Source organism: Grammomys surdaster, unplaced genomic scaffold (assembly GCF_004785775.1).
Source record: "Grammomys surdaster isolate TR1022 unplaced genomic scaffold, NIH_TR_1.0 134, whole genome shotgun sequence".
NCBI lineage: Eukaryota > Metazoa > Chordata > Mammalia > Rodentia > Muridae > Grammomys > Grammomys surdaster.
Genome location: NW_021604592.1, coordinates 3,386,109 through 3,411,983, shown reverse-complemented (window position 1 = coordinate 3,411,983; position 25,875 = coordinate 3,386,109). Strand labels below are relative to the sequence as shown.

The 25,875-nt window shown below is 37.3% G+C and overlaps 1 protein-coding gene across 4 annotated transcripts in view; it reads left to right on the top strand.

Annotated features, from left to right (window-relative positions):
- The window catches only part of Cadps2 (calcium dependent secretion activator 2), a 501,414-nt gene that overhangs the window by 366,980 nt on the left and 108,559 nt on the right, over positions 1-25,875 (top strand). For all 4 annotated transcript variants that reach the window (XM_028762525.1, XM_028762526.1, XM_028762523.1 and 1 more), the window contains exons 14-16: positions 10,445-10,546; positions 20,882-20,945; positions 23,829-23,952. In XM_028762525.1, coding sequence (XP_028618358.1) covers positions 10,445-10,546; positions 20,882-20,945; positions 23,829-23,952 — 290 coding nt within the window. The remainder of the gene's footprint in view (positions 1-10,444; positions 10,547-20,881; positions 20,946-23,828; positions 23,953-25,875) is intronic.

The window sequence follows — 25,875 nt, the reverse complement described above, 5'->3', positions numbered from 1 at the left end:
GATTGAATGCCTTTCACATAAGAATCATGATATCTTTACATTTTTTGAGAAAATATAGAACATCCCTAAATCTGCTTTGATCTCACATTTTTAGCATTATCTTTACCTGTCCAACATAGTTCAACATGATGCAGGATAAATGTGCTCTCTTCGGACAACACAAAGATAAAAAGCTCGGGGGAAAGGGAAGTCTTGATATGTCCTAATAGCACTGAGATGGAAATCAAAGTATCTGTGATCTTGACTCTGGGTCTTCTACTTACCAGCCTTTTGGCTTTGAACAACTGGTCCTAATCTTCCTGTGCCACACCTCTTACTTGTTCATGTATCTAAGAAAAACAATGATACCTACTTGCTTTGGTTCCGAAATCAAATAAAATTATGTCAACAATTTGTTTATAATCAGATACTATTGAGATAACAGGTAATGACTTTTTATGTACACTATGCAAGTATACTACCCCTTATCCAAAATGTTTGGGATGCGAAATATTCTAGATTTCAAACGCTTTTGACTTTTAAAATGTTTGTATGAATGTTACTTGTTGGACACCTCCAACTGTGGCTGAGCTATAATGATTGAAAGTTTTATACGTCAAGATTTTTCACCAGCCAGGCTGAGTTAGGTACATGAGCTTCTGGGGGTCTTGTTGGAGAAGTACCTAGTGCTTGGGTGAATGTTGGAAACCATTATGGTCAGAGCATTCTACAAAAAAAGCTTCAAGCAGAAATTACTTGCTGGAATCTTGCAGCTCCTTTTCACCATGTTGCTTGGGATCTTTGTAGACCTAGTGGAAGATTAAAAAAAGCATAAAGCCTGAAAAAAGAAGTCTACCATGAAGGCAGGTAGGGAGACAGGCTGCATCCTGGGGAACAGTTACAGAGGTCAGATAATCAGTTTTCTCTGTTTTCTGTCCATGTTAAGCAACTCTGGGATTCTTCTGAAGCACCAGATAAAAGAGCCTGCTAGAAAGGGTATCTTATTATGTTAGATACGTCAAGTAAGCCATAGACAAAAGCAAGGTCTCTATTGCTCACCTGGGACAACAGCATTCATTTTATTAGCTTTTCCTTCATCCTTATTTGTCACTTCTTTCACCAACAGTGAAGCATCTGAACACCACCCACTGTCTATTCACTGAGAAGTACAACCCCAGCACTCTGGTTCTAGGCAGTATCTCTCCAGTATTCAATGGGACAGTAGCTTATCTTCTTTCCTCTTCAATGAGATGACATCAAGCATTTGTCACAATATACATTCCATCTAAAAATCCATAATCTTATACTGTATTGGTTGGCTGGTTAGTTTTCATTTTCACGTTTGCATGGGTCAAGGTCGCTCTTTGCCCTCCATAGTTCCTGCGGTTGTTGGTTTTGACAGATTCAGTCACCTCCCCTCTGCCTCAAAGGTTTACATTCTTATCCTTTCCTTGTCATGGATTTTTTTTCTTAATTGGTTTTTTCTTAATTGTGTTCTTTATTTCCCCTTAATTGTTCTTTCCTTGATTTGGGGGCAATTTTTTTTTCTACCTTGCTTATTTATAGTGGATCATACATTCAGTGAATGGTTTGAGACTCTATATTCTCCTAAATGATACTTTTACACCATGTTAGAAATTTTCTATGTAGGAAATATTAAAGATTCCCTTCAAGACATTTTGATCATTCATTAAATTATTGAGAATTGAGCTCAGACCTCATTTTATTATGTGATCCTTGAGCTGCCAATAAGTTGTGGCGATTTCATTTATGGCTAAGTATGTGTCAAATATCAAAATTCTAAAGATGCTTCAAAAATGTTTCCTGTTGCTTTTTACCTTGAAGTAGTTAGTGCAAGCAGAACCCATATGGTTCATGTCCTCTAGCCCTTTCCAAATTGTGCCTGTTATATATATGGGATTATGATCATGGTGTGTAGAGACCTGTCATTGCTATTATGCCTTCTTCTATTTCTGTGGGTCTTCCTTTTTGTTTTGAGGCAGTTTTACTATGTATAGTAAATCTTGAAATTCTCCAGTCTACCTGTGAACATTACTAGAGACCTTTATCATAACTAGTGTTGATTTTGTGTTAATATTATTTACACAATTATTTTCACTTACTCTTTCCTTTTGTCTCGTATGAGTTTGTGCATTTGGCGTTTCATGCAAGATGAGATAACTTCTCCTTAACTCTTCACTACCTTCCTTGCTTATGAGCTTGTACTGTATGGTTTCCAACTGTATAATTTGTTTTCTTACTATATAACTTGTTAGGTATTATTTTTAATATTTTATAATAAATATTTGCTTATGTTGATTAATAAAATTTTTAAAAATTACTATGCCCTAAGGTATAATTCTTTGAAACTTTCCATAAGAGCATCCATAGTTAATGAATATTTCTACCTGGAAATTCCTTTCTTTCACCCTGTCCTTTAAAGGAAGCTTTGCTGTGTGTACAGTGATATGCTAATGATCATTTTCCCTCAGAATCTGAAGACATTGCTAATTTTTCTAAATACCTTTATTGCTTTGAAATGTAATTAACATTCTGTTCTCTGCCTGTGCTTTTACAAGGGAGTCTGAGAAGATAGACAGGTTCGTTATAATATACCAATGTGTATGATACCTCTTTTCATTCTTTCTCAGTGGTTTCTGTGTGGATTTGTGATCCATCTGTGCTAGTCTGGGGTAACTGGATTTCTTTTGATTCACCCTGTTTGAGATATGAATTCCTTGTCTCTAGTTGTCTATAAAGGTATTTAAAACACATTATATTTTAAAATACAATATAAAATATAAGGGAGCCAATGACTGATTGATTGATATTTAAACAAATAGATGATAGATGTAGATAGGTGATAGATAGATAGATAGATAGATAGATAGATAGATAGATAGATAGATAAGGATAGATATCAAATAACTCTATGTAGAGATCTTCTTTCTATTTTTAATTCAAATTCTCTTGACATTTTGTTTCTCTTGAATTCTAGAGTATGTACATCAGTGCTTTTAGTTTGAATTGGTCTAAAAAAAAATATGTTGTGTTGTTTGTTCCCAAGGGAAACTAGCTAGCAAATAACTCTTTGTCTTTGGCACAACCTAGAAACTCCATCAAGTCTTATGTCTTTAAAAACTCTAATTTCTACTTTCAGTGTAGAAGTATCTTTTAATGTCACAATCTTCAAGACATCGGAATGTACCACAAAATGCAAAGAAAGAATTATAAGAGAGTGGTCTCTTTAAAAAGAAAGTTGAGACTTGCATGAGAAGGTCTGGAGGCAGGAAAAGGAAGGAGTAAATAATTTAATTATATTTTAATTAAAAAAAATAATAAAGAGCTCTTATAAAAGAGAGAAAGAGACTATGAATTCAGATTTTCTTCTTCACACTTTTTCTTATAGAATGTCATTTCTCCCATCTCAGTAAGAAGGCATGGATATAAATATAACTTCAGAACAGGAAACAACACTGTCTCGGTAATGCACACTCATCCAAATGCTAGGTCATTCTGATTGAAACAATAGGAAGTGTAGCAGGTTCAGAAAGTAAGAAGGGGGTTACTGTCCCTTGTCTTCATCATCCCCCACCACTCCTATTCTCGCGCTATGACGCCCTGTCCCTTCCATTCTGTTCACAAATGGATATTGGTGGGAAATACACCAAGTGCAAAGTGGCTTTCCCTGCTGTGCTGCAGGCAGAATTGACAATTCAGAAATACCACCCTCTAGGTGTCTCTTCCCTTCTCACTCTCTCTAGGGGAAAGTAAGATGTCATACATTCCTCAGAGGAGAACACAGGTGACAGGAAAGCCTGTAAGAATCCCAAAGCACCCTACACTGTAACATTTGCCTTCTCGTTGCTTGCAAATAAACTCTTAATCATAGTTCACCAAACCAAGATGCACAGACTTACCTGATGGGTGGTAGGAGTTTGGAAGAAATTCATATCATTGATAAAATCAATCTGTCTTCTAAATAACATTGCTTTTTGCCTATTAATTCAATCCATGGTTTCCAAGCACTTGGTCTCTGTTTATGCTTAGAGATTTGAGGCTCACTTATTCCCTCAAATACCTAGAAGCTGTCCAGCTGGAAATGACCGTGAAAATATATAGTAGTTTTCGAAAATAAAACATGAGTTCTTGGATCCTAGGTGGTGATTTTTAAGCAGTAATTAAGAGGAACCCCTTAGTTAAGTGATTTTTAGAAGTACTACTTAAATTTCAACAGATTCCACTGCCAATAGACATCTCAGTTACTTCATACAATTTTACTGTGAACTTTGGAGAGAACAGCATGATTCGTGTTGTATAGAAGGTGGCTTGGATCTATTCATTCTGTGCTTATAGAATGTCTCCAGGAATCATTGTCCTTTAGGAAGTGTTTTAGAAAATGTGGAGAGCAATCATTTGTGCTCAAAATTGTACATAAATGGGTCTTAAAGATGCAAAACTTATTTGCCTCTAGGAATTTTTTTGCTGTGAAAAAGAAGTCTAGAATATGTGAACAGCAAATTCCACAAGCAAAGAAAATGAAATTGTACTTCTTTCCCATCCATATCTGAATATTTAGCTAGACACTTAACTTTCTTTTCTACCTGAACACTGAATGCTATAACCCATTTTTGTCCCATTTTCTTTCAGACTTTTTGAAAACTGGAAAGTAATTAGCCTTCCTTTTCCTTTGTAGGCACTTATTGTATATTCCTCTCTTTCCTATCATGTTTTCTTAAGATTTATATATTTATGTATATGAACACTTTATTTGCATGTGTGTCTGCATGACAGAGAGCATCAAACAAAAAAGGGAATCAGATCACATTATAGATGGTGAGCCACCATGTGATTACTGGGAATTGAACTCAGGATGTCTGGATAAGCAGCCAGTGCTCTAAACCACTGAGCCATCACTCCAGCTCCCTATGTTATGGTTTTTAAGTCAACTTCCTTATCTGTAGTTTACATTTACTGGTGGAAAAAAGGCAAGACAAGATGTCTATTGTATATGAATATTTTTTCTACTTTTAATCACTGTTGTAAGGCCATTTCCTTGGAGATAAACCTCCATCTTGATGGGAAGCTGATTGAGACTAAGGATGTTTTATATTCAAAAACATTCCATCCTGTAGGGGCTCTCATTAAGCCCTGGGATTAAACAACACAAAAGCCCCAGGAATTCCCTGAAACTGACCAAACAGTAGGTCTCTCATTGCTTAAGCTTCCATAAGTGAAAAGAACTGTTGAGAGATATTCTCCGATAAGCTCAGCTGCTTTGAAGAGGCTCAGACCATCTGAACTGCCTCAAAGAGACAGTTGTGTGGTGTTTCCAGGTTTTATAAGTTGTCACCCATACTAAGGTGACCTTTTGGTGCCTTTGGCTATCTGCGTTTTTTTCTGTTACTGTAAATAACCACTGACACATAAAACTCAGACTTGGTCTGTTATTACTTCTCTGTCGTGGGTAAATAGACACTTGTTTATGACTCCTCCTCAAGAACAGTGTCATGCAACATCATAATCTGCCTTGTTGACTAATACTACAAGTTGAAAATACTTTATTCCACAGAAGAATTGTCAAAACTATGTAACACTCATGAGTTATGGTAATGGATCTGCATTTCAAATTAAGAAGTGTTTTTCACTGCCTCTATGCAGATATTATGTACATATAAGTATCTGTGTATACAGACGTGTGTGTGTGTGTGTGTGTGTGTGTGTGTGTGTGTGTGTGTGTATGGTAGTTTTTTTGATAAAAGAACGTGATATGTAGCCACATGAAAGAACAGACTCAGTTGGTGGCAGAAGATTCTAGGGTATGAGTTTTGTTATTTGGTAATATTTGGAATATGATAAACATGGACACAACTATATTTATTATTTAGTTGCTTACAATACAAGAAGAAGCTCTCTATCATAGTTTGACTTCATCTGTAATTAAAAAGATTTCCACTTACAATCTATGTTTAATACTTTGCTTGTGACTCAAGCCTCTTTCACAGAGCACACTGCTTTTTATTGAAATCTTACTACTTAAATTAATATAAGCCATGAAGGAAAAACTGTGAATATTAAATCTTGATCCATGACAATACATTTTCTTCTAAATACTACTTTAATGTCTGTCAGCCATAGAGTTAAACCACAGTTAACATTCGGGTCAGGAAATTATTCACTTACATTAGAATTTTAAATCACCACATTTGACCAGTCTTTTTACCAATGTGAAGGATGTATCATTATTTTTCCCTTTTATACCTCAGGAGAAGAATTACCTACTTGAGATTTAAAGTAAATTAATTTGAATATAACAAAAATGACAAGTAAACACGAGAGATTTTCTTCTAAGTCTAAACAGATGTTTCCCTTTTTTAGAGTGCTTTTACCCAGAGTACTTCAGCTAAACCCCTGCTCCTGTTTGCCTTTAACAAAACTTCCTATCTATTATACGGTTCTGTGAGATATATATCTATCTGCTAATACTACTAAGGAATGGCGAGCATTGTCTAGCCTTTGGAAGGGTAGCACGGTTCCTGTGCTCTCGTACCTTGTCCAGCTAATCTTACATTGAGTTGCATCCCTTTGTTTCATCAGTATGTTTACACAGAATAGTCTTTCAGCCAGCTTGTTAGATATCAGAGATAAAGAGGGAAAGCATTAAGAATTAGTTTGTAATTTATGTCATAATAGCAAGTGGCCTATGTACAGTATTCATGGGGGGGGGGAGCTCTGGGAGCAGGCTGTGAAGATGAGAAGTTAAGTCTTCATATAGGACGGTGAAGACCAATTAAGAGGCTGGAGGGGGAGGACAGACGAATAAGGAACGGGATCGGTGATCATGTCATAGACCAATATAAACGCTCTGACTTTTAAAGCTGTAATGGTGTGATTGTTTACAGTGACTTGAGCCAAAAAGAAATGTAAAAGTATTCATAAATAGTAATATTCCACAGCCAGGGCTATACAGAGAAACCCTGTCTCAAAAAAACAAAAACAACATAGTAATATTTCTAGTACTTGACAAAGACAGGGTTGAAGGAACAAGATCCAGAGGCCTGGAGCAGTGCCAAGGATAGCTAGCTAGTCACGGCTGGCCCCACAAGAACAGTGGCAAATCCAGTGTGGGGATGGTTGAATTCTAATAAATCTATAATCTTTATTTAAAAAAAAAATCGTAGTGATTTGAGAGGTAGCTCAGTGGATAGAAGCACGAGCTGCTCTGCCAGAGGACCCAGGTTTGCTTCCTAGCACACACATGACAGCTCACAACTATCTATAACTCCAGTTCCAGAGCATCCAAGGCACTCTTCTGGTCTCCGAGCATGCATGTAGAACACAGGCATACATGTGCTCAAAATATTCATATGCATAAAATAATAATTAAATAAAAACACTATTATTCTAATGCTACTAAAACTCATTCATAAACTATAACTGGTTTAAGATTTTTCTCAGGGCTTCTGTGAATACATCACTTATGATGTCTGAAAAAGCAAGGTTTTGGGGAGCTGGAGAGATTGTTCACCTGTTAAGAGCACTGACTACTCTTCCAGGAGTCCTGAGTTCAATTCCCAGCAACCACATGGTAGCTCACAACCATCTGTAATGGAATCCAATGCCTTCTTCTGGTGTGTCTGAAGAAAACGACAGTGTACTCACGTACCTTAAATAAATAAGTAAATCTTTAAAAAAAAAGGCAAGGCCTTAGGGCTTTCATTGTGAATGTTGTCAGTAAGTGGGTAAGAGGCATTGTTTTTAAACTTGCTAGGTTTTATGCTTTCTACCGTGCATAAGTAATGAAGGAAATATCTGGTATAAATACAAATATTTAAAATGCTTCCTGCAGTATTGCTAATCAAATACCCTAGAGTTCAGGAGGACTTTATTTTCTGGTCTGCATTGTTTTTTAAGAGAAGAAAAGAGAAAGCAAATAAGGTATGAGTACTTGAGAACACTGGTTTCAAATTATAGGAAACCCAGGTTCAAGTCCAGTCTCTGGCTTCTGCAGTTTCAGAGAAGTAACTTCACCTCCCTGAACCTCCTCCTCTCTTGGAAAGTACAGACAGGACTATAGGGAACAGTCTGTTATTCTGCAGGTAAAACATCTTGTCCAATTCTGAGTACATAATTTATATTCTGTAATTAAGAATTCTAATGTTTCTTTTGACAAGAGTTACTAGAACATTGTTGATGACACAAGAATCACTTGCCTTTATTATTAAAGTCCTTAAGCTTTCCCTCCCAAGGCTTGATTGCAGCCAATTGTCATTCATTACTGATAACCTAGATTAGAAGGCTACCTCATTTTCCTAATATTCAGTAGTTTTCCTTATACAGTGCACATAAAGAGGAGGGGGTAGATAAAGGCAAGTTCACATCACCCAGTGTATTTTGCCTGTTTGATTTGTACTTGGTAGTAACGAAGTTGGCAGACTGACAGTGTTTCACTGTGCATTGTGCTATTTATCCCCTCGAATCTTGATGCAAACCCTTCCATGCCTCATCTCTCTCACTGTTCCTTACCTGAAACCCTATTCTACCCTGCCAGGTAAGCAGTACTCTATCACTGCCAATCGTGATGTCATCAGGCAGTTGAAACAAGAATAGGCATTCAAATTCACCATATCTGCCAGAGAGCCATGCTCATCATCCAAATGTGAAACTCCTTGGTCTTTTACCAAATTGTCAAGGCCTGCTGTAACTAACCAATATCTTGTTGTCATCTGTGTAGCAACATTCTCTAGGGCTAGTTGAATCTGAATACCCAAATTAACCCTAATATCAGGTTAATGACTTATATAAAACTCTCAAGTGGTACTGGAGGTATAGAGCCAATACAGTGCTTGCCTAACACACACAAGGCTCTAGGCTCATCTCTGAGAGCCACGTGACCAGCACAAGAGCGCCTGTAATTGGCACTTGGGAGACAGATCAGGAATTCAAAGACACTTTTGGCCACATAGGCCAATTGAGACCAGCATGGGATACATGCAACCCTGTCTTTAAGAAAACGAAACCAAAACACTGAAGTGAAGCGATATTTTTTGTGATCATTGTCCCAAATGGTTACTAATGATTAATAAAACTGGTTTTTGTATTAACATTAGCTTAGTAAAACATGATTTTGAAACAGTTATGTGAAAACATTTGATTCATTTAATACAAAACACCAGCATTAAAATGTAGTTGCCTGCTGGATAACTTACCCGTTGACATTTTCTCCCTCCTACATGCAAAACCAATGCCAGTGTTTTGTTATTAGTTTTTCCATAATTAACATTCAAAATCCATTCTTACATGATAAACGTAACTGATGTGTTATTCTAAATGTAAAATTAGATATTACCTTGTTTAGAAATTAATTATAATTGGAAGAAATGTTTTCAAAGACGAAATCCCAACAGCATGTAAATTTCTGAAGTAACAAATTATTTATTGTACATAAGAACAAAGTCCTCATACTTAAATGATGCTTAGATGTGACTAGAAGATCATTATGTCAATAAGGTTCAAGTGTAACTTTGAAATTAATTGCTTTTGTCCTAATTGACTAGTTAACAAGCGTGAAATATATATTCATGCACATACACACACAAACGGGAAGTTTCAAATTAAAACCTTGTTTGTAAAGTAATTCCAACCATTTCTCTTTACATTTAATAATTCTTGTTGTTACCTATTGTATACATAAGTATTAGTATTAATACTTAGAATAATGAGTGCACATCTTTAAGGAAATATAATCAGTTAAAAATAAGCTAATGAGGAAAATGCCTGCTGCCCATTCAAGAACCAAAGATATTCTTAAGTATATAAGGTTTAAAGCAAATATAAGATGAATGTGTTTTCCCCTCTGAATTAGCCTGGACAGTTTGACTTTATGTTCTCAAATTTCACATGACTGCTTTACAACCAGATACAGAATTTTTTGAGAATTTTCTAAATATAATTTGCTAAAGGCATCTTATCTACTAGTTTCAGGCACACATATTTATCCAAAATTTCTGTTCCTTACAAAATTTAAGTATCTTCAGCCTCGTGTTTTGTACACTTCCATTTGGAAAAGAAGCAGTTAAGATATTTCCACTGGCATTCAGTCTGTTTTTATAATAGTCCATTCAGGGAATAGGCATTTAATTGGTCAGATGTTTAATTCCACTAGAGAACATTTTCCCTAGATTTTCAAGGACTAGTTATTGTTTTCTGTGTATCTGGGAACTATTTATTGTCGCATTTACCTTGAAGGCTGTCTAAGAGAATAAACCCATTCCATTCATCCTAGGTCAAAACCGAAGTAAATGGCTGCAAATACTTCCATTAAATTTCCGGTGTGAACACAGCTAATGCTAACGTGCCTTTTACTTGATTCTTTGGATGATTTAGGGATATATTTGTGTATATAAAAATCTTTCAAGGTAAGTAATCTCTTAATACAAATTGCTGACTCTTATTTCTTTTTCAGGCCTGATGGGATTGGAACAGTTTCAGTGGAAGAGAAAGAAAGATTTGAGGAGATAAAAGACCGACTTTCTTCGCTCTTAGAAAACCAGATCAGCCACTTCAGGTGTGTATTTTGTTTGAGCCAAGTATCTGTCTTTCCAGTTGGGCTTTATCCTCCATCCTCCAAGACATTGTTTATGTTAAATCTTCTTGCCACTACTCAGTTACCAGTAGGTTCCAATAGCGTGCAGTGTATGATCCAGTCTTCATTCTGCGGTCATTTGTTTCCACTGTTTTTGTAGCTTCCTGCTGTGGTGTCAGCTGTAGCTCATGCTTTTCCTCAGCATTTTCATCCTTGTGTAGTTTTTTCATCTCAGTTCTGAAGACTCCTCTTTCTTTCCTCTATCCTACCAGACAAGGAGTTTCCTACAGTGGGGGTATTCCCAATTTTTCCGCTGAAGAATAGTCTCGAGTATTTTAACAATCATATGTGTTTTCCACTTGTCCAGGTGTAACATGGTTAATAGTTTCATTGTTTAATCTATTAGATGTCTTTATATTCACAACATAAATCATAGCACCTAGTGCTCCTTGTTCTGAGTGATTGGACTTCAATACTAAGAATCATTGGCAGAATGAAAGATAAACAGCTAGACGCTATTATTGCCCTGGTTTTAGGTAGTCTCAAAGAACCCAATGGTTAGAAACATAAGTAAAAATATGCTAATGTATTTTCTTCTATTACCACTCTTATTAGACTGTATGAACTATTGTTACATCAATTAATTATATCTTATAGAATCTCTAGCATGTTGTACTTACACAATTTGGAATCATTTCAAAAAAAATCAGAAACTATAGTTATACATTCCCACCAACTTGTTATTTCAATTTGAGAGTGAAGAATGATTTATAAACCCGCTAAAGAGTATGTGTACCCCAGTGTTCTTTATCAATACAGCTTTCCCATGCCAATATTAATCTACTTTAGTTAATTCCCCAGAGAAGGTGATGGTACCTGGACTGAGGTGGAGGGAACAGAAACATCACCCATGGCCAAAAGTTACAATAGGAAGATCTTATTCAATAAGGAACTTCTGTTGTAAAACGTTGATAATAACATGCCTCTCCCAACTCATATACCTGACTGTCCCAAAGCTAGCAGCTATTTAGGCTTACTTGTTACAAGCATCTTCTCCTAAGGGTTTCACTAGCCCAAGAGCAAAAGCCTACACCTTTAGATAGTTAAGACTTCCCTAACATCTTAGTAAGAAGCACCTTCCTCAAGGACTGTCGTCTTTAAGATCGGCCTATATGCACACAGCTTCTTTTCATTTTCTAATAATATACATGATCACACATGTTCAACAGACATTTGAGAAAAGTATTTAATATGGGGGAACAGCCCATGGCATGTGACTAACAAAGGGAGATGACTATTTGGAAACAGCAAAATTTGGATGGGGAAAGGGAAAGTGGGAGAATGTTACTGAAGTCTTTAGAGAAGTTTAAAAAGCCAAGGTATCTATCAAAAATGAGACTGAGAAGTTAAAATAACACTTGAAGTAAGAACTCTAGAGATGGTATGAAAATGTTATGCATGTAACATAAGTACACACCATTGAGAGGTTAAATTTATGAGAACTTCCAGAGGGTACAACTGTTCTCCTGTAGTTCTATAAACCTCAGCAAAAACTGAACTTTGACTTCACCACAGAAAGAAATTTAAGGATGGGACCATATAAAACAAGGCTAGTTTATTAAAAAATAGTAAAATAAGAAGGCACTCCCACAAATGTGGATGTGGACTTCTCCAGAGTCGACTGTTTCAACTCTAGATGCATAGACACTCCTGGTGGTCTCCAAGCGACATCTCAAAGGTTGTTAAGAACATTCTTCTCCTTTTTCAGTCTCTTTTTTAAATAAAGAACACTATAGAGTGACTCTGAAGGTACCATGGGTGGGATTTCAATTGATAAGTTAAAAACCATCATCAATAGGATTGCATAAAAGTTAAGACTGTGTTTTACCTTAAATGGGGTTTCTGGTGAGATTCTTAGAAATGTGTAGTTTACAGCTAGGGAAGGGAAATCACCATATAAAGTCTTATGTGTTATTTACTGCCATTTTAACATTCTTCTCTGAAAATATCACCATACAGAAGAAATAATGTCCCTGCAGCAAACCTTGTGTTGGAAACCTTGGTTTGCCTCTGACTTAGCCAGAGGCTTCGAAGGGATTCTAGAGTTAAGGCCCTTTTCTTTTCCCTTGTCCCCATAATTGGTATTATTCAGCCTCAACATAACTGGAATAGTAAAGGATAACCACAAATGGCGAAATTCACTAAGCAGAAAGGATGAAAAAGTGCATGCTGGGGAAAAGGAAATCTTATCATTCAAGAGGGAAGTACAGCTCAAAACTGGAGTCAGGTCCTGAATGGTGGCCCAAGCCTGGAGTCCGAACACTTTGAAGGGCTGAAGAAAGAGAATGAGGAGTTCCAATCCAGCCTTAAAAACAAGCAAAAGCCTCTTAGCATAGATACAAATCAAGACAGCAAACCTGAACACTGAGAAATGGGAACTTTGAAATGCTATGGTATTAAACCCACTCTGGAAACTAGGTTAGTGGGTTCTTGAAATTATAATAAACACCTGTTGTAAATGGGACCTATTTCATGTCTACACGTTTTCCCAAGTGAAAGTAAAGTCCATGTAGACCAAAGAATGAGTGGTATTCCATACCAAAATTGTTCATAATTAAATGAAAACTAGCCATATGAATATTGAAGACTAGATAAACAGTGTCCATATGGAGTGAGACAGCCTCCACCAACACAAAGGCATGAAATGCCAAGTAAGCATGCATACTGTGATGGTTTGTATATACTTGGCTCAGGAAGTGGAACTATTAAGAGATGTGGCTTTTGTCCGGTATCAATGGGAGGAATGAAGGCTCGATGCCCCAGTGTAGGGAAATGCCAGGGCAGGGAAGCAGGAGTAGATGGGTGGGTGAGAGCACACCCTCATAGAAGCAGGGGGAGGGGAGATGGGATAGGGGGATTTGAGGGGCAGGGAAACCAGGAAAGGGGATAACATTTGAAATGTAAATGAAGAAAATATCTAGTAAAAAAACCAACTTAAAAGAGGTGTGGCTTGTTGGACTAGGCGTATCACTGTAGATGTGGGCTTATGACCCTTACCCTAGCTGCCTGGAAGTGAGTCTTCCACTAGCAGTCTTCAGATGAAGATGTAGAACTCTCAGCTCCTCCTACCATGCCTGCCTGGATGCTGTTATGTTCCTGCCTTGATGATGCTGGACTGAATCTATGAACCTGCAAGCCAGATCCAATTAAATATTGTCATTTATAAGACTTGCCTTGGTCATAGTGTCTGTTCACAGCAGTAAAACCCTAACTAAGATACATACACATTAAAAAATATACAAACTATATCCTCTTAGATAAGATTCTAGACATGGAATCTCATCCAAAGATAGAAAATTAATCACTGGTTGCCTGGCGTAGGCGAAAGGTCTTCCCTCTGATGACACTTAAAAAAGCAGATACAATGTCACATTTTAAACAAATTTCATAATTTAAATACATGCAAGTTATTCTAGGTCACTCCACTACCTAGCACTGAGGGCTGAAGACATAGATCAGCAGGTGATGCTTGTCTGTCACATGTAATATCCTGAGGTAAATCCCCATCACCCAAAAAATAAACAATGAGGGATTCTCTTTCATAGCAGGACATTGGTAGCCTATCAAAAACTGACAACTCAAGAAGCAAATATACAAGTATACAGTTTGAGGATATAAAGTCTAAATATAAAAAGAATCAACTAAAACTTGAACTTTTTCTCTTTTCTAAAACACAGAAATTACTTGGGGTAAGTCAAAGCAAACATAAAGGACTCAAGATCTGTATTGCAAAAGGCCTGTTAGAGGAAGTGTACAGTGCACATAGAATTTCAATAAATATTACTGCTGGATTTAAATAAGGAAAGGAGTGGTGCTTTAATCATAGGGTGGATCTAAGCTAGCTTATTTATTTGTAAAACTCATTTACCAAAGTGAGAATAAGATTGGCTTCAATTGCCCCTCGTTTGGTCCTTTTGGCTAGGGCAGACACCTAGCTGGTCTGCTCCTGTGAAGACAGAATATCCTGAGCCATTCTAGAGGAACCACTACACTCAGAGGAGCAGAATTTCAGGATCCCAGAGTTGGCCTGAGTCCCAGGAGTTCTTCCACCTAGAACCTCAGGATCACAGAGACATCTGAACTCTGTGGAGTTCTGACACAAACAAGATTAACTGGAAAGAAAAGCTCCAGTCAGAGACAGTGAGTGAGTGAGTACAGGAAGCACTAGAGTTAACCAGATGGCAAAAGCCAAGCACAAGAACATAGGCAACAGAAACCAAAGTTACTTGGCATCATCAGAACCCAGTTCTCCCACCATAACAAGCCCTGGACACCCCATCACACCAGAGAAGCAGGATTCACAATTAAAATCACTTCTCATGATGATGATAGAGAACTTTAAGAAGGACATAAATAACTCTGTTAAAGAAGTACAGGAGAACACAGGTATCTATAGAACATTTCATCCTAAAACAAAAGAATATACATTTTTCTAAACACCTCATGGTACCTTCTCCAAAATAGACCATATAATTGGTCACAAAAGAGTCCTCAATAGACAAAAAAAAAAATTGAATAATCCCTTGTATCCTATCAGATCACCACAGACTAAGGCTGGTCTTTAATAATGACAAAAACAATGGAAAGCCCACATACACATGGAAACTGAACAACGCTCTACTCAATGATGACTTGGTCAGGAAAGAAAGAAAGAAATTAAAGACTTTTTAGAATTTAATGAAAATGAAGGCTCGTCATACCAAAATTTGTGGGACTCCATGAAAGCAGCACTAAGAAGAAAACTCTTAGCTCTAAGTGCCTACCAAAAGAAACTGGAGAGACCATACACTAACAACTTGACAGCACACCTGAAAGCTCTAGTACAACAAGCAAACACACCAAAGAGGAGTATTCAGCAGGAAATAATCAAACTCAGGGCTGAAATCAACCAAGTAGAAACAGAAAGAACTATACAAAATATTAATAAAACTAGGAGCTGGTTCTTTGAGAAAATCAACAAGATAGATAAACCCTTAGCCAGACTAGCCAGAGGGCACAGAGACAGTGTCCTAATTAATAAAATCATAATTGAAAATGGTAACACAACAACAGAAACTGACAAGATTCAAAAAAATCATTAGATCCTACTACAAAGGCCTATACTCGACAAAACTGGAAAATCTGGATGAAATGGACAATTTTCTAGACAGATACCAAGTACCAAAGTTAAATCAGGAGCAAATACACCATCTAAATGCTTCCATAACCCCAGCAATCATTAAAAGTCTCCCCACCAAAAAAAGCCCAGGACCAGATGGTTTTAGTGCAGAATTCTATCAGACCTTCAAGGAAGACCTATTACCAATTCTCTTCAAACTATTCCATAGAATAGAAACTGAAGGAACACTACCCAATTCTTTCTATGAAGCTACAATCACGCTCATACCTACACCTCACAAAGACCCAACAAAGAAAGAAAACTTCAGACCAATCTCCCTTATGAATATTGATGCAAAAATACTCAATAAAATTCACACAAACCAGATTCAAGAACACATCAAAACATCATCCATCATGATCAAGTAGGCTTTATCCCAGGAATGCAGGAATGGTTCAATATTCGGAAATCCATCAATGTAATCCACTATGTAAACAAACTCAAAAACCACATGATCATTTCGCTAGATGCTGAGAAAGCATTTGAAAAAATTCAACAACGCTTCATGATAAAAGTCTTGGAAAGATCAGGAATTCAAGGTCCATACCTAAACATAGTAAAAGCAATATACAGCAAACCAGTAGCCAACATTGAACTAAATGGAGAGAAACTTGAAGCTATCCCACTAAGATCAGGGACTAGACCAGCCTGCCCACTCTCCCCCTACTTATTCAATATAGTACTGGAAGTCCTAGCCAGAGCAATTAGACAACAAAAAGAAGTCAAAGGGATACAAATACGAAAGGAAGAAGTCAAAATTTCACTATTTGCAGATGATATGATAGTATACTTAAGTGACCCTAAAACATCCACCAAAGAACCCCTAAACCTGATAAACAACTTCAGCAAATTGGCTGGATATAAAATTAACTCAAAAAAATCAGTAGCTTTCCTCTACTCGAAGGATAAACAGACTGAAAAAGAAATTGGAGAAATGACACCCTTCACAATAGTCAAAAATAATGTAAAATACCTTAGTGTGACTCGAACCAAGCAAGTGAAAGACCTGTATGACAAGAGCTTCAAATCTCTGAAGAAAGAAATCAAACAAGATCTCAGAAGATGGAAAGATCTTCCATGCTTGTGGACTGGCAAAATAAATATAGGAAAAATGGCCATCTTTCCAAAAGCAATCTACAGATTCAATGCAATCCCCATCAAAATTCCAAATCAATTTTTCATAGAGATAGAAAGAGAAATTTGCAAATTCATTTGGAGTAACTAAAAACCCAGGATAGTGAAAACTATTCTCAATAAGAAAAGAACTTCTGGGGGGAATCAGCATCCCTGACCTCAAACTGTACTACAGAGCAATAGTGATAAAAACAGCATGGTATTGGTACAGAGACAGGCAAGAAGATCAGTGGAATAGAATTGAAGATCCAGAAATGAACCCTACACCTATAGTCACTTGATCTTTGACAAAGGAGCTAAAATCCTCCAGTGGAAAAAGAACAGCATTTTCAACAAATGGTGCTGTTTCAACTGGTGGTCAGCATGTAGAAGAATGCAAATCAATCCATTCTTATCTCCTTGTACAAAGCTCAAGTCCAAGTGGATAAAAGACCTTCACATAAAACCAGATACACTGAAACTAATAGAAGAGAAGGTGAGGAAGACCCTCAAATACTTAAGCACAGGGGGAAAGTTCCTGAACAGAACACCAATGGCTTATGCTCTAAGAGCAAGAATTGACAAATGGGACCTCATAAAATTACAAAGCTTCTGTAAGGCAGAGGACCCTGTCAATAGGACAAAAAGGCCACCAACAGATTGGCAAAAGATCTTTACCAATTTTACATCCGATAGAGGGCTAATATCCAATCTATACAAAGAACTCAAGAAATTAGACTCCAGACAACCAAATAACCCTATTAAAAATGGGGTACAGAGCTAAACAAAGAATTCTCAACTGAGGAATGGCTGAGAAGCACCTAAAGAAATGTTCAGTATCCTTAGTAGTCAGGGAAATGCAAATCAAAACAACCCTGAGATTCCAGCTCACATCAACCAGAATGGCTAAGATCAAAAACTCAGGTGATAGCAGATGCTGGTGAGGATGGGGAGAAAGAGGAACATTCCTTCATTGTTGGTGGAATTGCAAGCTGGTTCAACCACTCTGAAAATCAGTCTGGCGGTTCCTCAGAAAATTGGACATACCATTACCTGAGGACCCAGCTATACCATTCCTGGGCATATACCCAGAAGATGCCCCAACATATAACAAGGACATATGCTCCACTATGTTCATAGCGGCCTTATTTATAATAGCCAGAAGCTGGAAAGAACCCAGATGTCCTTCAACTGAGGAATGGGTACAAAAATGGTACATTTACACAATGGAGTATTACTCAACTATTAAAAACAATGAATTTGAGAAATTCCTAGGCAAATGGATGGAACTAGAAAATATCATCCTGAGTGAGGTAACCCAATCACAAAATAACACACATGGTATTCACTCACTGATAATTTGATATTAGCCCAGAAGCCTGAAATACCCAAGATTCAACTCACAGACCACATGAAGCTCATGAAGAAGGAAGACCAAGTGTGGGTGCATCGGTCCTTCTTAGAAGGAGTAACAAGATACTCAAGGGAGCAAATATGGAAACAAAGTGTGGGACAGAAACTGAAAGAGGGTCCGTCTGGAGACCATTCCACCTGGGTATCCATCCCATGTGCAGTCACCAAAGGTAGAGGCTGATGTGGATGTCAGGAAATGCATGCTGACAGGAGCCTGATATAGCTGTCTCCTTAGAGGTCTGCAAGAGTCTGACATATTCAGAGGCGGATGCTCACAGCTAACCATTGAACTGATCAAGGGGTCGCCAATGGACGAGTTAGAAGACTGAAGGAGCTGAAAGGGTCTGAGGCCCCATGAGGAGAGCAACAATACCAACCAACCAGAGCTCTCTGAGTCTAAACCACCAGCCTGGGAGCACATAGGGAGGGACCCATGGCTCCAGCTGTGTATGTAGGGGAGGATGGCTTTGTAGGGCAAAGGTAGGAGAGGAAGTCCTTGGTCCTATGAAGGCTGGATGCCCCAGTGTGTGGGAATTCATCGATGGGGAAATCGGAGTGGGGGTGTTGGTGGGAGGCACATCCCCATAGAAGCAGGAGGAGGGGGGATGGGATGGGGACTCCTGGGCGGGGACAGGGAGAGAAATGGGTTAAGGGGATAACATCTGAAATATAAATAAAATATCCAATAAAAAAATAAAAATTTAAAAAAAGATTGGATTCAATTCACTCAGATTAGGTATTAAATATGGCTGAATTTTATTCAATAATTGAATGGTTTCCACTTTGCTTTGCTGTTGCGTAGCTATCAAGAGGGGGGGGAAACCAAAATATTTATCCTGAAGAGAGGCAGAACAAAATGATTCCCTTCTTTGATAACTTGCTTTATAAAGATTAATTAAGCGTCTGTGCAGTTATTTTCTAACCGTTATTGATTCAGGATTACTCTAAATGTGCTGAATTATTTACACATCCTGCACAGCCAATGCTAATTCAAAACATACCCATTGGGACCTCAGAGCCCTGAAATGCTAAATGTAATCTGAGGATCAGTAACATTCCATTCATAAAACGTGTCACCCGCAGGTTAATGGAAATAAACAATAGCAAAGACAATGGGTGGATTATGCAAATACACTGAAAAGATTAAGCAAGGGGGAGGGAACTACAAGAAGCCAATTGGTGCTTTATTTAGATGTGGATTAAGCTTTAAAGTATACAGAATGATTAAAGCTACTTCGCTAATTTGCTGAGATCTAAAAAGCACCATTTCACAGGAGCATCTATTAAAATAAATTGATTGAGGCTTTTCTGGAGGTTGGGGGAACATGGCACCGAGAGACAAAACTAAGCAAGGATATGTTCTAACAGAAAGTAGATGATAAATCCTCCTCCGAAGAAAATCCTAGCTAATTAAATTTGGGAAGTATGCGCTTGCATTTATCTTTACCAGAAAAACTTTTATGTAGCTGGCCATTCCCAAACTCAAATACATTTTTTTTAAAAAAAAGGAAGAAAGAGATGAATCTTTTATTCCTTGTTTATTGTTTTTTGGGTTTTTTTGTAAATTTAGTTTTTTAAACAATTTTTAACTTGAAACTCCAAGTGTGTTCTAGGTAAATCCATTCAAATTACAGTGTGAGAAAAATAATTTCATTCTGCGGCCACCAGACAATTGAATAGGACATGGAGAGAGGTAAACTCCCCAGTTCATTACAGATTTCTAAGTCAAAGTAGGGTAGCAGCATAAGAACAGCCTGCAGTCTGAGTCCTGGAGGAGGGAGCTACAGCTTCAGAGGGTTGGCAGGGTCTTTGTTAACTCTGGTTCAATAAAACCTGTGGCTCCAGAAGGATGTATCAGTTATGATTCTCAGCACTCTTCATGTGGAGATTGATGTGAAGAGGGGGGGAAAAAAAAACACCTGTTACCCATCCTGTGGCAACTGACCTTAAGAGTTCACTCTCTGTCCCTGAGCCCCAGTTTCAGAACACACCATGTGGCTTCCACTTGTTACTCTGCAGCTAGGATCTATTAGAGAAGAAACAGTTGGGATCTTAACCCTCCTGAGGAAATTCTGCACAGGGTTTGCATGTTCCTGAGAAGGTGAAAGAATTAAACACTATGGTTGCCAGTGTGGTGTCCCTAAATTGGGAGAAGGGAACATTGTTGATCTTAAAAGTTAGGTATATGGTGGATACCTTCTTGTCCCACATATTAATGCTAGTAGGTATGAGGAAAATCATTTCATTTTCATCTGGACCCTAAATACCAAAGCTTAAACAAGAAATTTTTAGGTATTCTGCAATAATCCTCTCTAGAATGACCAATGGGGTGTCTTCCTTAATGTCTGTTCTCTTAGTGAATGTTTTCATCATAGTTGGCACCTTGTTAGTTCAAGACCTTGAAATCATACCCTTGATAAAATTTAACAGTTAAAGTAATGTCCAAGAGGACTCGACATTTTAACTTGTCTTCATGGTTCTCCACTAATGCCAAGTAATCGAAGGCATCAGCATTTAGGTCTTGGGTTAGTATTAGATGTTTCATGTTTCTGTCCCTCCTTTTGTTTCTAAAGATACTGCTTTCCCTTCGGACGACCTGAGGGTGCTCTAAAAGCTACGCTCTCCTTACTTGAAAGGGTATGTATGAGGGTTTATATATGCTCCTTGGGTTCTTGGGGGCTGGGTTCCCACTGTTGAACTGAGCAGTCTTCATGAGTCGGAGCTTTTTGCTGAGTCCATGCCACTGCACCCATATCTTTTCTTACTAATTTTCTCACTCACTACTACTTCCTTCCTCTGAGGAAGGCTTTTTCTTCACCATTCTATCTGGATATTGTGCTATCATTGTCCTTTAATGATATCAATCTTTGCATCTCCGCCCCACCTATCATCTCATGAGATGTTTTGTTCTTTGTTTTTTGTTTTGTTTTGTTTTTTAGTTGTTTCTGTTTTCCAGGTCATTGCACACTTGCCTTTTATGATCCTCTTAGATTCACTGGTTTTTCCAGCACTTTTAGCCCTCATGCATGTCAGGGTTACCATGTAAAATGATGGCCATGTCGTTCCTTTCTGTTCATTTCAGGCTCCACATCTGATGTGTTGTCCTCAATGAGTTCATAGGTCATAGAAATACATTTCCCCAGCAAAACCATATAGCAAACAAGGTCTTTAAAACCATCCATAAAAACAATTTTTTAAGGCATAATGTGTGCTATTTCCGTAGATGTTGAGGATAGTATTTTTTCCATGTTTATAAATCTGCAGAAATGCTGTGAAACGCTGCCAGCTGAGTAATATGGTTTTAGCAACTCTTGACTCTAAGAATTGTAAACAACTTTATTTATTCTCCATAGCTTGGGATTTTATTATGCTGGCCCTGATTGATTGACTTTCTCGTATCTATTTTTCTGCTAAAGTAACTTTAGAAATATCTACCTATAAGCATGGCTACTAGAAAAGGAAGCAGAAACATTGTCCAGAAATTGAGAAATGGGGCTTGACCCAGTGATTAAAATGGAATCTTTGGTTACAGGTTAAATTCATATGTTATAGACTTGTCTTCTATTTTGTGTGCCTTGCATGAAGTCATTCATTCAAAAACAGGCATTATTAGAGTTTTTATATTGTTAAATGCTGTGTGAAGCCTTGGATTTTTAAAGTATTTTTTTTTCTGTTCTATTCCTTAAGGCAATTGCAAACAAGTCAGTTCTTAAAGTTGCTTTACTTTTTGTAACCTAATATAATCAAATATAATCTTGAGTACTTCACACAACCTCTCTGAGTCCTGGTTTCCATGGCAGAGTCTTGCTTCTCCTTCCCAACAGGAAGGGGATAATAGTCCAGGGATGCCCTGTGACAGGTGGCAGGGTGACAGTGACCCTTCCTGGTTATAGTCACATGTCTCATCTCCTACTAAACTGAAACAGAAATGCTACAGGCCATTTCTTTATTTTTTTTAAAAAATCTCTCTTAGTCACAACTTTCAAAAGTAAAATAAAATCCAAACGTGAATTTTTAACACCTTTAATGCTTTGGAAGAGCCCCAGAGGAAGCTGAAACGCATAGACAGAAATCAGGGTTTAGTTCCTAGACAATGTGAAATAATATCTAAATCCTAGCTTCATCTCTGGGGCAAACATATACATTCTAATTTCTTGTTACTCTTTCTACTATTTGAAATTTCTCAGCATGAGAAACTTAAGTAAAATTCATAAACCTGTATATGCAGCAGCAGGATCTTGATGGTAAATTTTGGCAAAGGTCTCATTAAATATAATAGTTTATATTCTATGCCTATACATATTTTACTTTACACAGATTTCTTTTTTCCGGGCTACAAAGTATCTACTTTCTGTTTCTGAAGTACCAATAAATGTCGTAATTGAATTTGATAATAAAAGACCTGATAAATGATAAGGTTAGCTGATTTCAAGAAAGAAAATTTTGCCTAAATACATTTGAAAATACTGTCAGGGGTTATGACTACTTGTATACTAGAATAAATTCAAGAGTGTTCAATATTGTTAAAAAGAGATTAAAGTAATAAAGCTTCAAATGGATGTTTTCAGGTTATTTAGTACTTTTTGCAATTTAAGAGATTAGTAGAATACTTACCACATTTAAAAAGCACTTTTATGACCCTTTTCTCATATGTATCATTGTTTGAATATAAACAAAGCATAACAATTACATTAAATGCATGACAAAATAGTCTGCCTAACAATGACTAACAATATACAATAGGAGTCGTAATGAAAAGTATCAATGCATCGTTACAAAGCGTTTAAAGTTACCTTTTGAATTTTTTATATAACCGTATTTGCTCCTTGTTAACAATAAAACATGTTAAGGAAAAATATCCAAGAATACATTTTAGGAAGCCAGCAAAGAAAAACCTTCTTTTTTATCCAAAACTGAGGAAAATATCACTGTGTCTTAGTGCTTGGTCTCCTATAAAGCACTTGTTTCATGAAAGCAAAGACCGCCCCCTTCCTTTTTTCGTATTTCAGCACACTATGCTCAGCCGATCACAATTAATAACGTTCAACTTGTGATTTTTACAGTGCTCCAAAATTATGCCCATTCACGACGGAATTGTTTCTTACGATTTTTCCACATATAACTCTGAAGACCTGGGGCTTTTTCACTAGGACTATACAAGACAAACTTTGTTTATCACTTATGCCAAGGGCTGTAATCCTGATCTGAAACAGCTGCTCTAATGGTGTCGTGGATCCCTGGAGGAGAAGTGACAGTCATACTGAATCCTGGTGACCTGGCCTATGGGAGGTTTTGATGTTCACAAATGAGGCTTAGACAGAAGGAACCAATACTGAAGGATTAGGTCCCAGTTGTGAAGTGCCGACTCATTACGTCCCACAAGTTACAGAAGACCCCTCCCCCTCCCTAGGAAACACTGAGGTCTGGGGCAATTTGTGTAATTTGTTTTTAGAATGTATTTTATGCAATGTCTCTCCTCTCTTCTTTTCCACCCACCCCGCTTCTCTCTCCTCTCTGTAGGTTTTAATGAAAGACATCGCCACTCCTATCCCCGCAGAGGAGGTGAAGAAAGTGGTCAGAAAATGTCTGGAGAAGGCTGCCTTGATCAATTACACTAGGCTCACAGAATATGCCAAAATAGAAGGTCAGTGCCCTGAGCAATTGCCGAAGTGGCTCTGAGAGCCAACAATGCCTATTAACTGAATTTTCTATGAGAAGTCCTTTCCTTCCCTGAACAATCCTGTGCGGAGGCAAAGGGAAATGTCTCATTAAAATCTCAGCTGGCGAACTGAAGCGCTTTTTCCTATTCATCGCTTTAATATGCCTCCTGGGACTCGGCTTGAATGAAAGACCCAGGATCCGTGCTTAAGTTGTTCTTTGTTCTTATTTTGAGTTTTCAAGAAACCAAAAGGTGTTTTCATGGGTTGTATTTTTTTGACATTACTGTAAGTATGTCTAACATTTAAACTATGGGCTGTGGAAGCTTTGCTGATTGGTGTCAGTGTAGCATTATGTAATTTTATTTTCTGATCCACACTGTCACTCGGTGGAGGAAGAAACTTGTTGATTGTTAGGCGGGCTGGAATAAACGGGTAGAACTTCCTGCCGCTGTTAATTGCTGTCTCTATATTGATGCATTTGAAAGATTAGACCTCTTGAGAGGACTGTGCACTTTTTCTCTTTCTTCGAGTTTTATTCATTAAGGACACTGATATTTTAAATGTTTAGAGATAAGTAAACGTGCGAGTCACAAGAACAGCTTTTATTTTTCAGGCTTTTGAACTGGCTGACTTCAAAGTATCAGAAAAGATTTTAAGTAATCTGTTCAAATAGTCATAAAGCTGATTTACATCATACATGGGTTATTACCAGAAGAAAAGGAAAAGTTTGTGTTTTGTTAAACATTTGTATCTTAAAATAAGAGGGGAGTCATCCTGTAGATAAAGATTGATAGCTTTTAGTATTTTTAGATAATGCTTAGTGGAAAATTAATTTATAATTAATTGGAATTAGGATAATTTTATCAATATTCAGCCAATAGAAAAGACAAATGTTCTGTCTTTCCTTTTTTTTTCTCCAAATCTGAACAAGCTCTGTAACAAGCATTCAATAACCAACCTCCTGAGTGATTAACAAAAAAGCCATCTCATCGCCATAGCAACCAATATTATATCACGAGAGTAACAACGTGAAACCTCCTTAGTTACCAGCTTAACATCATTAATTACGATATCATGTTGTGTTAAAGCAAATGCAGTGAACACTCGGTCATTTGAAGGAAGTGGAAGATGAACACTTCACTTTTGAATACTCAGTACTCTTTCCACGTAGCTTTCATGTCAGGGAATATCGAGAGTTCCAAACACGATTGAAAGAACCAATCCATGTGCAGATAAGACCTTCCAAGTATCTCAGAGAAAAGTTTGTGGGGATCTTTAGCCATTATAATACGTTTTGTACAAATAGATTTCCAATTTAAAATGTGCAGACAAGACCTTTTCTTTCTGAGCTCCTCTGGCAAGGTTTTGCTGCTATGCAAGAATGCTGAGTTGATTGGCTACATTTCACCGTGTTGCTCAGTGGTTTATAGTTGTAGAGTCTGCTGGGACGGAGATGGGATCTTCTTTTATCTGTACATAGAAGCATTTGTCCTAAAACCAAGTGGAGAGGGAGTAGGTACCCGCCCATGTTCTCCTTTCCTGGCGTTTAATGTGATAACATTCTAGAAAATGGATTCCAGCAATCCACTCAAGGACTGCCAAGCTGTCTTACTTCAAAAACATAAAATATTGCTCATTTACTGAAAAAAATTGCTTTTTCAATTTCTCCTTCCATTCTTCCTATTCTGATTTTCATTTGTTATATATATATATATATATATATATATATATATATATATATATAATCATATATAATCCTTTTTTAATGTTCAGGTCACACCAAGGACATACAAAATGAGTTGTAAACAGAAAGATGGGCTAGTTTTCTTTGCTTGCTTGGCTTTAAATTTTCTTTTCTTATGTTTTAGGGCCTGCAGAAAAGGAAACAGGTAATTTTTCTGCATGCA